At 44.9% G+C, this 12,298-nt stretch overlaps 1 protein-coding gene and 1 pseudogene across 1 annotated transcript; one reads left to right on the top strand and one right to left on the bottom strand.

Annotated features, from left to right (window-relative positions):
- Nucleotides 553-2,973, top strand: LOC109727780 (exocyst complex component EXO70B1). The gene has a single exon (XM_020257954.1). It carries the CDS (start codon nt 799-801, stop codon nt 2,704-2,706), a length of 1,908 nt encoding a protein of 635 aa, XP_020113543.1. The 5' UTR covers nt 553-798; the 3' UTR covers nt 2,707-2,973.
- LOC109727779 lies at nt 4,188-8,597 on the bottom strand (annotated as a pseudogene).

Below are 12,298 nucleotides of genomic sequence, written 5' to 3'. Positions count from 1 at the left end.
TACGTCATCCTCATCCTACCGTCCATCAACATTTTCTTCTTGCAATTTAAGGGAATATGGCACCAATTTAAATGTGTTGGTCAACGTCGTGTTACATCTACGTATGTTAGATCAACGTCGGCGTAACGCGGATGCGATATCACCGCCACATGAGGGTCCCGTTAAACATAACAGCGCTGATAAAGCTAGAGACCCAATTGTACCCGTCGAGTGGGAAAGTATCCAGACTCAAAAAGAATCCTAATGTTACTCATATAATAATCTTCTATTGGATTGAGGGGCTAATAATGATAATATATATAGTTTATAGGGTATTCCATCAACTCAACTTATTCTTTTTTTTTGAAAAATTTTAATTATAATATTAACTTTTGAACACAAAATTAACTTTTGGACAAAAAATTATAATTCCAATTTATAAGCCTCTCTAGTGTACGTATTGCACTACCTTTCTCTTTTACTTGTCTCGTGCATCCACGAACACACCGTCCGTGAGAAATTGCACAACGATCTACCGTTCATTTACCAAAACGCCATTGGTAGCACGTTAGCACTGTCGCTTTCGAACGCGCCCTCCGCGTTCTTTCCCTTTCCTTTGTATCGTCTTTCTCCTGCCAACCACCTGTTACCCTTCCCACGCCGAAGCCGCGTCCTTTTTTATCCCTAATCCCACCGCTCTCCCCTCTAACCCTAACCCTAGCTCTCACCACTTGCCCCACGGCGCCCCCCAATGGCGATCCCCGGGGACGGCGTGTGAGTGAGTAGGAGGGAACGAAGAAGAAGCTCACGGGATCGGCCATGGCGGAAAACGGGGAGGAGCGGCTGATCAACGCCGTGCTTCAGATCGCCAAGGCCCTCGGCCGCACGGACACCATGACGGAGGACATCATCAAGCAGTTCTCCGACTTCGACGGGCGCCTCTCCCTCGACAAGCTCGCCGTGCGCCGCGACCCCGGCGGCGGCGGCGGCGGCGGCGGCGGCGGCGGCGGGGAAGATAGCGTGCCCTTCGAGCGGACGCTGAGGGCCCTCGATCGCCAGATCTCGCACTTCATGGGCTTAAATCGCCTGATCTGGTCCGACTCCGACGACGCCGACAAGTTCCTCGAGGCGGTGGACGACCTCCTCGACACGATCCGCGACCTCGACGCGCACCCGGCCGCGAACAAGCAGCTCCTCGCCAGCGCCGACGAGCTCCTCCAGCGGTGCGTCCTCCGCCTCGAGGACGAGTTCCGGTCGCTGATCGAGCGCCCGGACGCGGCGGCGCCGCCGCCCCCGAGGGGCCCGAGGGCGTACGACTCGGAGGAGAGCGAGGGGGAGGAGGAGGAGGAGGAGGCGGACGAAGGGGAGGGCCAGATCCCGATCGCGCGCCCCGTCACGGACTACGACATCGTGATCGACGCGCTCCCCCCCGGGTCGGTCTCCGACCTCCACGAGATCGCGGCGCGGATGGTGGCGGCGGGGTTCGGGCGCGACTGCTCGGAGGCGTACGTGCTCGCGCGGCGCGGGTTCGTCGAGGAGAGCATGGCGCGGCTGGGGCTGCGGCCGCGCACCGCGGAGGAGGTCCAGGCGGCGCCGTGGGCCGCGCTCGAGGACGAGATCTCTCGCTGGATCCGGGCGTTCCAGATGGTGTTCCGCATCCTCATCCCGAGCGAGCGCCGCCTCTGCGACCGCGTCTTCGACGGGCTCGCCCCCTTCGGCGACCTCGCCTTCGCCGGCGCCTGCCGCGCCCCCGCGCTCCAGCTCCTCTCCTTCGCCGACGGCGTCGCCGCCGCGAGCCGCGCCCCCGACCGCCTCTTCCGCGTCGTCGACATGTACGAGGTCGTCCGCGACCTCCTCCCGGGGCTGGACCCCCTCTTCGCCGACCACTACTCCGCCGCGCTCCGCGCCGAGGTCGCCACCGTGTGCAAGGCCCTCGGCTCCTCCATCAGAGGCATCTTCATGGAGCTCGAGAACCTCATCCGCCGCGACCCCGCCCGCGCCGCCGTGCCCGGGGGCGGCCTCCACCCCATCACCCCCTTCGTCTCCGACTCCCTCTTCACCGGCGGCTTCAACACCGCCACCCACGCCCGCGCGATGGACAAGCCCGCCGACGCCTCCCGGGGCGCCGGCGCCGGCCCCGCCGCCCCCGTCGATCCCGACCGCCCCACCTCCTCCCTCGCCGTCCACATCGCCTGGATCATGGACGTGCTCGAGCGCAACCTCGAGGCCAAGTCCAAGATCTACCCCGATCCCTCCCTCAGCTGCGTCTTCCTCCTCAACAACGGCCGCTACATCATCCAGAAGGTTAAGGACAGCGAGCTCGAGGTGCTGCTCGGCGACGAATGGATGCGGCGGATGATGGCGCGCGTGCGGCGGTGGGGCGGGGAGTACCAGCGCGCCACCTGGGGCAAGGTGGTGGCCGTGCTCCATCTGGGGAGCGCCGGGGCCACCGCGGCCACCGCGAAGTCGATGAAGGAGAGGCTTAGAATCTTCAACAATTACTTCGAGGAGATCTGCCGGGAGCAGTCCGGGTGGGTCGCGGCCGACGAGCAGGTCCGGGCGGAGCTTCGGGTTTCGGTGCTTGAGATGGTGCTCCCGCCGTACAGGAGCTTCGTCGGGAGGCTAAAGGGAATGCCCGACGCCGGAAGGGATAAGTACGTGAAGTATACGCCGGACGACGTCGAGGCCCGGATCAATCGGCTGTTCGAAGGAACGGTGAAGAAGTAGAGTAGATCGTAGTAAAACAACTTTTGCTCTATGTTGTTCTTGTTGTTGCTGTTGTTGTTGCTGCTGCATTGAGATTGTAGCTGTTGTATATGATCCTAGTTGTTTGATTGGTACCTATAGAAGTTTGAGTGATTTAATTTCATCTTGCGACTAAGCTGTTTGATCTCTTGTGTTCACTGAACTGTTTGGTAGCGTGATTCTGCTACTGTTCATGTCTCTAAGTACCGCAATAGTCATGTCTCTAGTATATGCCAATAATTGATACAATTCTCTTTGTTAGGAGTATATCCGCGAATGCAAGTGGAGGAGGAATTATGTCGGGTGTTGAAAGGAAAAAAGAAAATTACTCTCCTGTCATTTGGATGAAAAGGAATCTTTTCTCTTGTTTTCTTCACTTGTATCCACAAATGAAATGAAATTTTGCAGAGTCATTTTCTTTTTTGATTTTCTCCCTTTTTGTCCTTCTCCTCATGTGAACCTTTTTTTTTTTCTTTTCTTTTTTTTTTTCATCCAAATGGGCAAGAGTTTTTATAAAAATGTTGACTGATATGATATAGAACTCTTCAATTAGCCCAACCCAAACAGTTTTCTCCAATAAATTTCCCGATGAGTAGTTTTAGGCTTGCGGTTTGTTTAAGCTGCTCGCATCACCAGAGGAGGACAAAAACATGTTGCTTGCCAACCAACCAACCTTTCGCCAGGTAATTCGGTATTCGGTTGACCTTCTCCTGAGACCTGGAATCAATTTCCGGATAGGGCGTGAATGGGAAGGGGTTTTAGGTTTGGGGTCGCCATTGAAGCCTCTGATGTAAACTCTAGAACATTCAAGAGAACTTGAATAAATGTTCGTGCATTCAGACACTCCTGGTTAACTCTTCCTTTCTTGGAGAATTTAGAAGTGAGGCGTTGATTTGACCTATTCAAAGCATTATTAGAAATCGATAAAAATGTTCACCTTTGAACAAAGAAGGAAGAAATCAAAAGTTTGACTGGGCGCATGCGATCTGCCACTGAGGCAAAATAATACCTGAGGGTATTTATTTTTTAAATTTTTATAGTTCGCAATATAGGCATCTATTTCAGTGCGAGGCGAAGCTCAAAAACAAATAAAAATTCTGGTGGGATAGTCCTAAAGTAAAAGTGTCTCATTTATCTTTCATTTATTTATGCTCAGGCTATCCCATCCAAGGTAGCATAATTCGGGAGTCTACCAACCGAGTATTCTATGTTAATAATTCCAAAATCTAAATGGGTCGTTATTTAGGCCCACTTTTGGTTTCCTAATTTATCTAAATGAGTACTACTTCATAGGAAATAGGTAAGAAAAATACCATAATTAATTAATGAGATATGATATCTCTTGTATGCAGTTAATTAGAACTATTATGCTTCTACTTAATTTGATTGTATATAAAATAATTGTTTCTGTCCTAAGAGTTTGTATTGTTAGAGATGGTTTAAATATTTTATATCTAACAAGTTTCAATTATTTTTTGTCGCCGTTACATCCTAATGTTAACTCAAACTAAAATTGAAAATAATTTACTCATTAAGAAAAATAAAGGAAGAAAAAAAAAAAATCTACGACGCCGAGTGATCCTCGCCGGGCGGTCGGCTAGTATATCCCGCCGTCGCCGACCCGGATTGGTCCTGCTGCTTCACCACCAACACTGCGTTCCCGGCACCAGAATCCGACGAGGCGAGGAAGTCGCCGATAATGCCGAGCTCCGGGCACTCGCTCCACTCCGACAGCCCCTCCACCGTCGGCACCATCACGGCGCTCCACGTGTGCCTCATCCCCACCATTACCATGTCACACTCCCGCTCCTCTAACCCTCTTATCACGTCCACGATCTCCTCCATGTCCCCCACCAACTCCTCCCTGTACGCCACCTTATTGTTCCTGCCCGCCGGGGACTTCACCGCTTCGAGCGCCTTGTTGTCCATCCTGCGCTCTCCGTGGTCGTCCCTCACGCTCCGGCTCGGCAGGAAGCGTATCACCGTCGTCGTCACGCCGGGATGCCGCGCCATGCGCATGGCGTACGCCAGCGCCTCGCGGTCGTCGCCGCCGCCGAAGAAGAGCACGGCCACGTCGTGGGCGAATTCGTCGTCGGCCTTCCTCGCGAGCGCACGGACGTTCCGCTCGTCGGCGGCGAGGCGGTCGACGAGCACGGCGACGGAGCACGGCGCGCCGTGGATGACCTGCCGGTTGACGTTGCGCAGGCCCTGCCGGCGGTGGAAGGGGAGGAGGACGAGGGCGGCGCGCTTCTCGACGGCGAGGCGGCAGACCTCGTGGTGCATGGAGGAGTAGGGGGAGATGGTCGTGAACGGGTGGACCGACATGGCGCCGCCGCCTCCGTAGTGCTGCTCGAGGAGAAGGAAGGCGTTGATGACGGGGTCGTTCTCGGGTGCGGGGGAGCTTGTGAGGGATGAAGACGGGCGCGGAGCGGCCGACGAGCTCGACGAGCTGGAGGAGGTAGACGGCGACGGGGGAGCGGGCGGTGGCATGGGTGGCATCCAGGAGGTCGATGGTGCACGGCACCTGTGACTGGTCGCTCACACACGCTAGGATGCGGAGCTCCGAGTCGGGCTTCAGGTGCTGCAAGTTGCACCGCCTGTAGACGGCATAGTGGCGAAATGGCAGTGACCACCAACGACGACGACAAAAGATTATTGTAAGTGTGGCGATCAATGAGCTGCCAGTAGAGGATACAACATTAATTGATGATCGTCACTACACGTACATACATACATATATAATTGGTGAGGGTCACTACACATAATTTATAGGAGTAGCTAGTTACATCTATAACTACTCCTATAAATTACCAAATTTATCATAACAAATAATTTTTTGATTTTTTAAATTTTTATACTTTCCTCTAATGTAATTATGTAATATGATTAATTCAAAATTTATATTTTTTTTTGGAATTTTTTTAGAATATCAATTTCACTTCAAAAACATTATGAAAAAAAAATTATTAATTTTATATTAAAGTTGGTTATTGGATCAAACAAATGTAAATTAAAATATTTATATTAAAAATCTATAAAATTTAAAGTGAAAATTATTTATCTCCAGGCTTTAAATTGTTATATAATATTAATTAATAATATGAAAAAAAATAAATTTATTGTTAGTGTTTAATTTTTTTAAAATTTATAAAATTTTAAAAGAGTTTTAAAAAAGTTGGTCATAATTTTATAAATTAAAAACTGTAAATCAAACTTATCTCTTTTTTTTCAAAAAAATATTTAAAAAAAAAACAAAAAAAAAAATAGAAAGGAAAAAATCCAAACCGGTACGAAGCCCGGCCCGGTCCGTATTGAGCGGGCCAGGGGTCGGCCGGGCCTTCCCTTCTAAGTAAACGGGCTGGCCTGGCCGGGCACGGATTCCTAAAAGAGACGGACCGGGCCGACCCTTGGCCCAAATCGGCCTGGGTAATGTGGGTTGTGCCAGTACGGCACGGCCCACATTACACTCCTATACATACACAATACATGCAGTCCGCAATTATATTCGACTTCAAAATTGCAACTTTTTAAATAGAACTAGATTACTGTATAATTAAATTTTCGATATTTGAATGAAAAGTTATGCGGTTATTATAACAGTGGTTCTTTAGGATTGAGTGGATAAATGCATAATATGATATGGCGAGTAAAAATAGTCAGAACGATAGATTCTAGAACGAAAAATTTTAGTAGCATAAGGTATTTGATACTATTGATAGTATGGGAGCTGTGTCGGATCGTTGGTGTTAACTATTAATTCCAAAAGTTCGAACTACTAGAAACCATTAATCCCAAAAGTTTGAACTATTAAAAATATGCAACAAATTCACTTAAAGCATGTAAATATAGCGCCCACGGGTCTAGATTGTAACTCAGCCCAACCAACCTCACGTCACATCGAACATGACTCGGCCCATCTAGCCTCACGTCATTTCGAATATGACTCTGCCTGACATGACCTTCCGTCACAAGGCAGAATGCTGGCCCATTTAAGCCAACAGACCGAACTCAAATTAATTATAAATAATTAATATATGCACCTTATTGCTCAGCCAAATGTTGTAGGTGACGACCTCGATAATTCCCTTGCTGTTCATGAAGAGACCGAGAGCCAAAGCATCGCGAAATGGAATCCTGAAGTAGAGCGAAGGCAACAACACGCCCGCCACCTTCGCCAGGAAGCTCAGGAAGATGATCAGATGCAGGGGACTCCATGCTATCTCGCGGAGGTTCGTGTTGAGCCCCATCATCACGTAGTACAGCGGGAGGATCATCCTCGTCGCGATCGTCTCGATCTTCTGCTCGAGCGCCGAGCCCAGCGGAGGCCCGTCCGGAATGGCGAGGCCCAGCGCGAGCGCGCCGTGGATGGTGCTCATCCCGATGAGGTCGCTGTAGAGGCCCAGGATCAGCACGAGGAGCAGGAACACGAAGACGTAGCCCTCGTCGACGGGCCTTCCGGGGGGGGTTTGGTCGACGATCCAGACGGCGGCGGGGCGGATGATGCAGATGATGAAGGCGATCATGGCGGCGACGGCGAGGAAGGCCCGGAGGGAGGTGAAGGCGGAGACGGCGCCGGCGTCGATGAGGACGAAGGAGATCATGACGAGCCAGCCGAGGCCGTCGTTGACGGCGGAGGCGGCGATGGACATCCACCCGAGGTCGGAGTTGAGGAGGTTGAGCTCGGAGAGGATGGGGACGAGCACGGCGAAGGAGCTGACGGAGAGGGAGGCGGAGAGGGCGTACACGAAGAGGTAGTGGCTGTGGAGGGTGCGGGCGGCGGCGGCGGCGGTGATCACGAGCGAGGAGACGAAGCCGGAGAGCCCCGTGGCGACGGCCCTGCGCCCGGAGCGGACGGGGAGGCCCGGGTCCATCTTCACGCCGATGAGGAAGACGACGTACGTCACGCCGAAGTTACCGACGGTGTCCAGCACCGCCATGCCCCGCTGCGGGAAGAACGCGCTCCTGAAGCCCTCGTGCCGCCCCAGGAACGACGGGCCCAGGATAATCCCTCCCTGATGGATCACCATTCACCACACCCAAATCATCTTTAAAAAAAGTTCTAGATTATTAATTACGCTAGCCTTTATAAATAACCATATATAACATATCAGACAATTGGGATTCAATTATTTATCTAACCTTCTGTAATTTTAATATCTAAATTTATTAGAACTACAAGATAATAATTTAGATTATTGAACGACTCTTCTTATACAAAATCAAAATTAATAAATTACTTTCGTAAATCTATTTGTTACATGTATCGTATAAAATATAATAAGTAAACTCACTGTATATATTTTAAAGTTAAAAAATTACTAACTAATTCAAATTAAAGTGAATTTTTTTTTTAAAAAAAACAATCTTATAATCTTTTATGAAAAAATTCAGAAACTATTGTATTAATTTATCTATCTTTTTATGAGGAAAAGATAGTATGCTATCGCTTCATTCGTTAGGAAGAACAGATGAAACAACTAGCTTCGAAGAAGGAAAAAAAAAAAAGAAAAGAGAGAGAAAGAGGACGACGTGCCATGATGTCGGAGACCACGCGGGGTTGCTTGAAGGGCTTGAGAAGAAAGTAGAGGACGTGAGTGATGGTGAGGGCGAGGACGAGCTGGGCGGAGAGGAGTATGAAGGAGGAGGAGAGCGGATTGTGCCCCAGCCAAACACTATAGGATGTGCCAGAAAGATCCGAGGATACGAAACAGTTTACAGCGTCCATAGCATCTTCTGTCCCACGCCCTCACGATCACCTCCTAATTACTTTGTCGCAGTAAATTGAAACTCAGCATTGCAACCGCTTTTTGGTTTCCCCGAACATGAGACGGTAATAAAAAAAAAAAAAAGAAAAAAAAGAAAAAACAATTGATGATGGTTTGGCATGTTAGAATTGTACGGAGGCATTTCTTTCCGGAAGGTTACTGGGTGGTGACGTAGGGCCGGGATTGGAGGCGTTGACTGCGGAGGGACGCGTTGACCGAAGGGTTTTGTGAGGTCGTGATCGATGCGATGGAACGCTTACGTCTAAAATAGCCGTGAGTGGGAGGATTAGCCTACAACTTTACCAAGCGCCGGCCCAAGAAACTGGGCTAAGGCCCATTTCTTCAAAATTCGGCCCAATACATTTGGATGAACTTTAATTTGCTTCCTACAGTTTAGTTCAGTTTTACTATGCCGTCCTACTATTCAAAAAATTTGCCTCCTACCGATCATTTCTAGAGTAAGTGGCAAAGGCCTGGTGGTTGATATTCGAGATTCCAAATTCGAATTCTAAAAATTTGCCTCATGTGGTAAAGTAAAAAATATGCTAAATAACAGAATAATCAAGTTCAACTTTTTGAATTATAGCGTGATACAGTAAAAAAAAAAAAAAAAAAAAAGGCTAAACAATGCGAAGGCAAATTGAAATGTACCCTTATATTTTTATATGTTATATTTTAATATTTTGGGTTTTAATTAGTAGTGTAAGGCTTGCCAAACTGAACAGTAAAATAAAAACTTATTTATTTAGATAAGTTAAACTATTAATCAGTAATACTAAACTTATGCGAATCAATTATGATTCGAACTTGAGTTACCAACCACAAGTTCTTTACCACTTGCACTAGAGATGATTATTTTAAAAAAATAAAAGTTAGTTTAGATAAAAAGCAGAACAGAAGTTCTAAATTTAAAAAAGAAAATCCAAGCACTATATATATATATATATATATATTAAAAATCACATTAATTGATTAGGTCCATTTACTATTAAATTCAGAGGTTCCTTTACGACCCTCAATTAATTGCGCAGTGTAAACACTTCCTTTTGGTTTAAAACATTTTTCCCAAATACATTTATTGAGCCTTTGACTAACACAGGAACATTCCTTCACCTGAAGTACATAACAATATGGAAAAATCTGCTTAATTAGTTTCTTTTCTTGTTTTGTTTTTTTGGTTTTATATACAGTGCAAACATATATTATAATCTATGTAGTGCCCTTGGTTTAAACATTCGTATTATATATTCCGAAGAGCCAAAGTTAAATAATTTCCTTTTTTTTTTTTTCCTTTTCGCATTTACATATTGTCTAAGGAAGCTTTTCAGGTAAACTGGTAATTAAAGCAACTTTGATTATACCGTAAAATTATCTTACTTGCATTTTAGTTGGTAATTCTCATAAGAGAGATTACAATTGGCACGTTTAACTTTTCTCCGTTTTTTTTTTTTTTTTTTTTTTTTTTTTTTTTTGTTGTTTTTTTTTTTTTTTTTTTTTTTTTTTTTTTTTTTTTTTTTTTTTTTCCCCTTTCTTAGAATGTGGTTAGGCACGCTTTGACTTATCGGAAAAGTCATGCACTATTTAACAAATTACTTGCATGAATATACTAAGAGCTCCATTAGATATTTTCTACATCAGCATTATTTTTGAAAATGATAGATGATAAATATTTTAAAATTAAATTGTAGTCTAATCCATGACATCAACAATTAATATTTACAAAATATATTATTAAAAATTATAAAATTTAAAAATTTATTAGCTAGCTAGTTGTTAACTAGTTTGAAAAATTAATAGTATAAGATAAAGTTCTTCGATTTATGCAGTATGTTACATTCTAATTTGCTACCTATCTTTAAAAAAAAATAAAAATAATTTGATAAGTTTGATTCATTCCAAAATAAATAATAAGAAACAGGGGCCCCGCTTTGTAGCAATTGGGTAAAATAAGGATCACTATTTAGCATTGGATAAGCATCGTTTTGTTGTGGAGTCATTTGCAACCAATCACTGTTTGTTTTCTGGATGTCCACACACTCAATTGATTTTTTCCTAGAATTGGATTGGTTGATAAACATGTAACTATTTGAGGTGTCNAGTGGCAAAGGGTTTGGTGGTTGGTACCCGAAACCTAATTTCGAATCTTAGTTGATTCACATTTTTTAGCTAAATTTATTTCTAAATGAAATAAACGAATCGGATAGCATGCTACTTTTCTCTCTCAAAAAAAAAAAAAAAATCTTTTGGAGAATATAAATAAAGATCAAGTAAATTACGATCTTGTGATGTGTAAGATCATTTTTTTTAAGATAATATTTGTTCCCACTCAAATGTATACTACTAGGTTATCAGCAAATCATCATCAGGATACAATAAAATCGTTGAAAGACTGCAAACAGTACTTTTGAAGGCTTTTCTCAATAACTTATTTCTTAAAAATCAGTATGAAAAATTAGAAAAGAGAAAAGATTAATTATATTATCTTTGAAGCCTTTAAACATCTCATATTTATAGCAAATAAATGATTATGATAAAAGAACACAGCTTTTAAAATTATATATTTTTACGAAGGAACATGTCCATTCATAAAAAGTAAAAAAACATATTTTATCACAAAAAGGTTATCTCTTTGTGATAAAATATATCTCTTCGTAAAGAAATTCATTTTTGCATCAAATAAAAAGATATATTATTTTATAAAAATAACTATTTTACTAAAAGGACACAACTATTTACTAATTAAAATTTTCAAATTATTCTCTCATTTTCACTATTACCACCGACATTAACAATATCATTACCAAAATATCTCCTCTCCTACATAATTTTCGCACGTGTAATCTATATTATAGGAAAAGGAGAATAGATTGATTGATTCTATGGTATGTGGGGCTCACGTGACTGATGAATTGATCATGCTGATGATCCTCTCCATCAGTCGTACACGATTGTTGGCGATGTAGCATTTTGTCATTACACTACAGAATAAAGAATCGAAAAATCAATAAGGAAGCAAGAGGGCACAGTCACTCTCCTTTTTAATCAATCAATTAATAGCAACTAGGGATGTAAATGGATCCGGGTTGGTGGAGCTCCGCCCCGATCCGTCCCGAATGGGGTGGTAAGTGGGAACAAAAAATATAAAAAAATATAACCCGCTCCGAATCCGTCCGGATCCGTCAAGTAAATGGAGCGGGAGGTGGGAGACTCATTTCTTCCTTCAATCCGTCCCGATCCGTCAAAAATCCGGCTCCCGTCTCGATCCGCCCCGAATGAAGCGGTAAGTGGGAGCCAAAAATAAAATGAAAAGTAACCCGCCCCGAATCCGCCCCGTCCCGATAAGAAATGGAGCGGGAGGTGGGAGAACTCTCCCGCCCCCGGATCCGCCCCGTTTGCATCCCTAATAGCAACCAATGATTTTAGCCAAAATTTATTATTATATTTTTAAATTTGCATTAAAATAACAACTGAGATGATCAGATGAAACAGGGATGCATGGTGGCCTTCTATTTTGCATCTATTTAGGATAGGCACAAGCCCTGTTGAGCTTAAAGAAAACAAAGAACCCTAATTTAGGATAATGAAATAAAGGACATTTAGGTAATTGCAAGCCTACCAACTAGACCTCTATTTTATTGCAACAGCACCATTTTCCAACCTTTATTACTACCCCTTATAGGCTGAATTGTCCAACCAACCATCTCTTTCCTCCTCACTACCACCCACTGGAATCATCCAAAAACCACCCCCCTCCCCCTCACTTAAATATTCACAAAAAAACCATAAAAATATATGCAACTTGCAAAAAC

This window comes from Ananas comosus, linkage group 23 (assembly GCF_001540865.1).
Source record: "Ananas comosus cultivar F153 linkage group 23, ASM154086v1, whole genome shotgun sequence".
Taxonomy (NCBI): Eukaryota; Viridiplantae; Streptophyta; class Magnoliopsida; order Poales; family Bromeliaceae; genus Ananas; species Ananas comosus.
Note: the sequence above shows the minus strand (reverse complement) of the source record. Positions and strands in the feature narration are given on the sequence as shown.

Bases quoted from the DNA above. Each gene is read 5' to 3' on its own strand.
- LOC109727780 (XM_020257954.1), top strand. From the start codon at position 799: ATGGCGGAAAACGGGGAGGAGCGGCTGATCAACGCCGTGCTTCAGATC.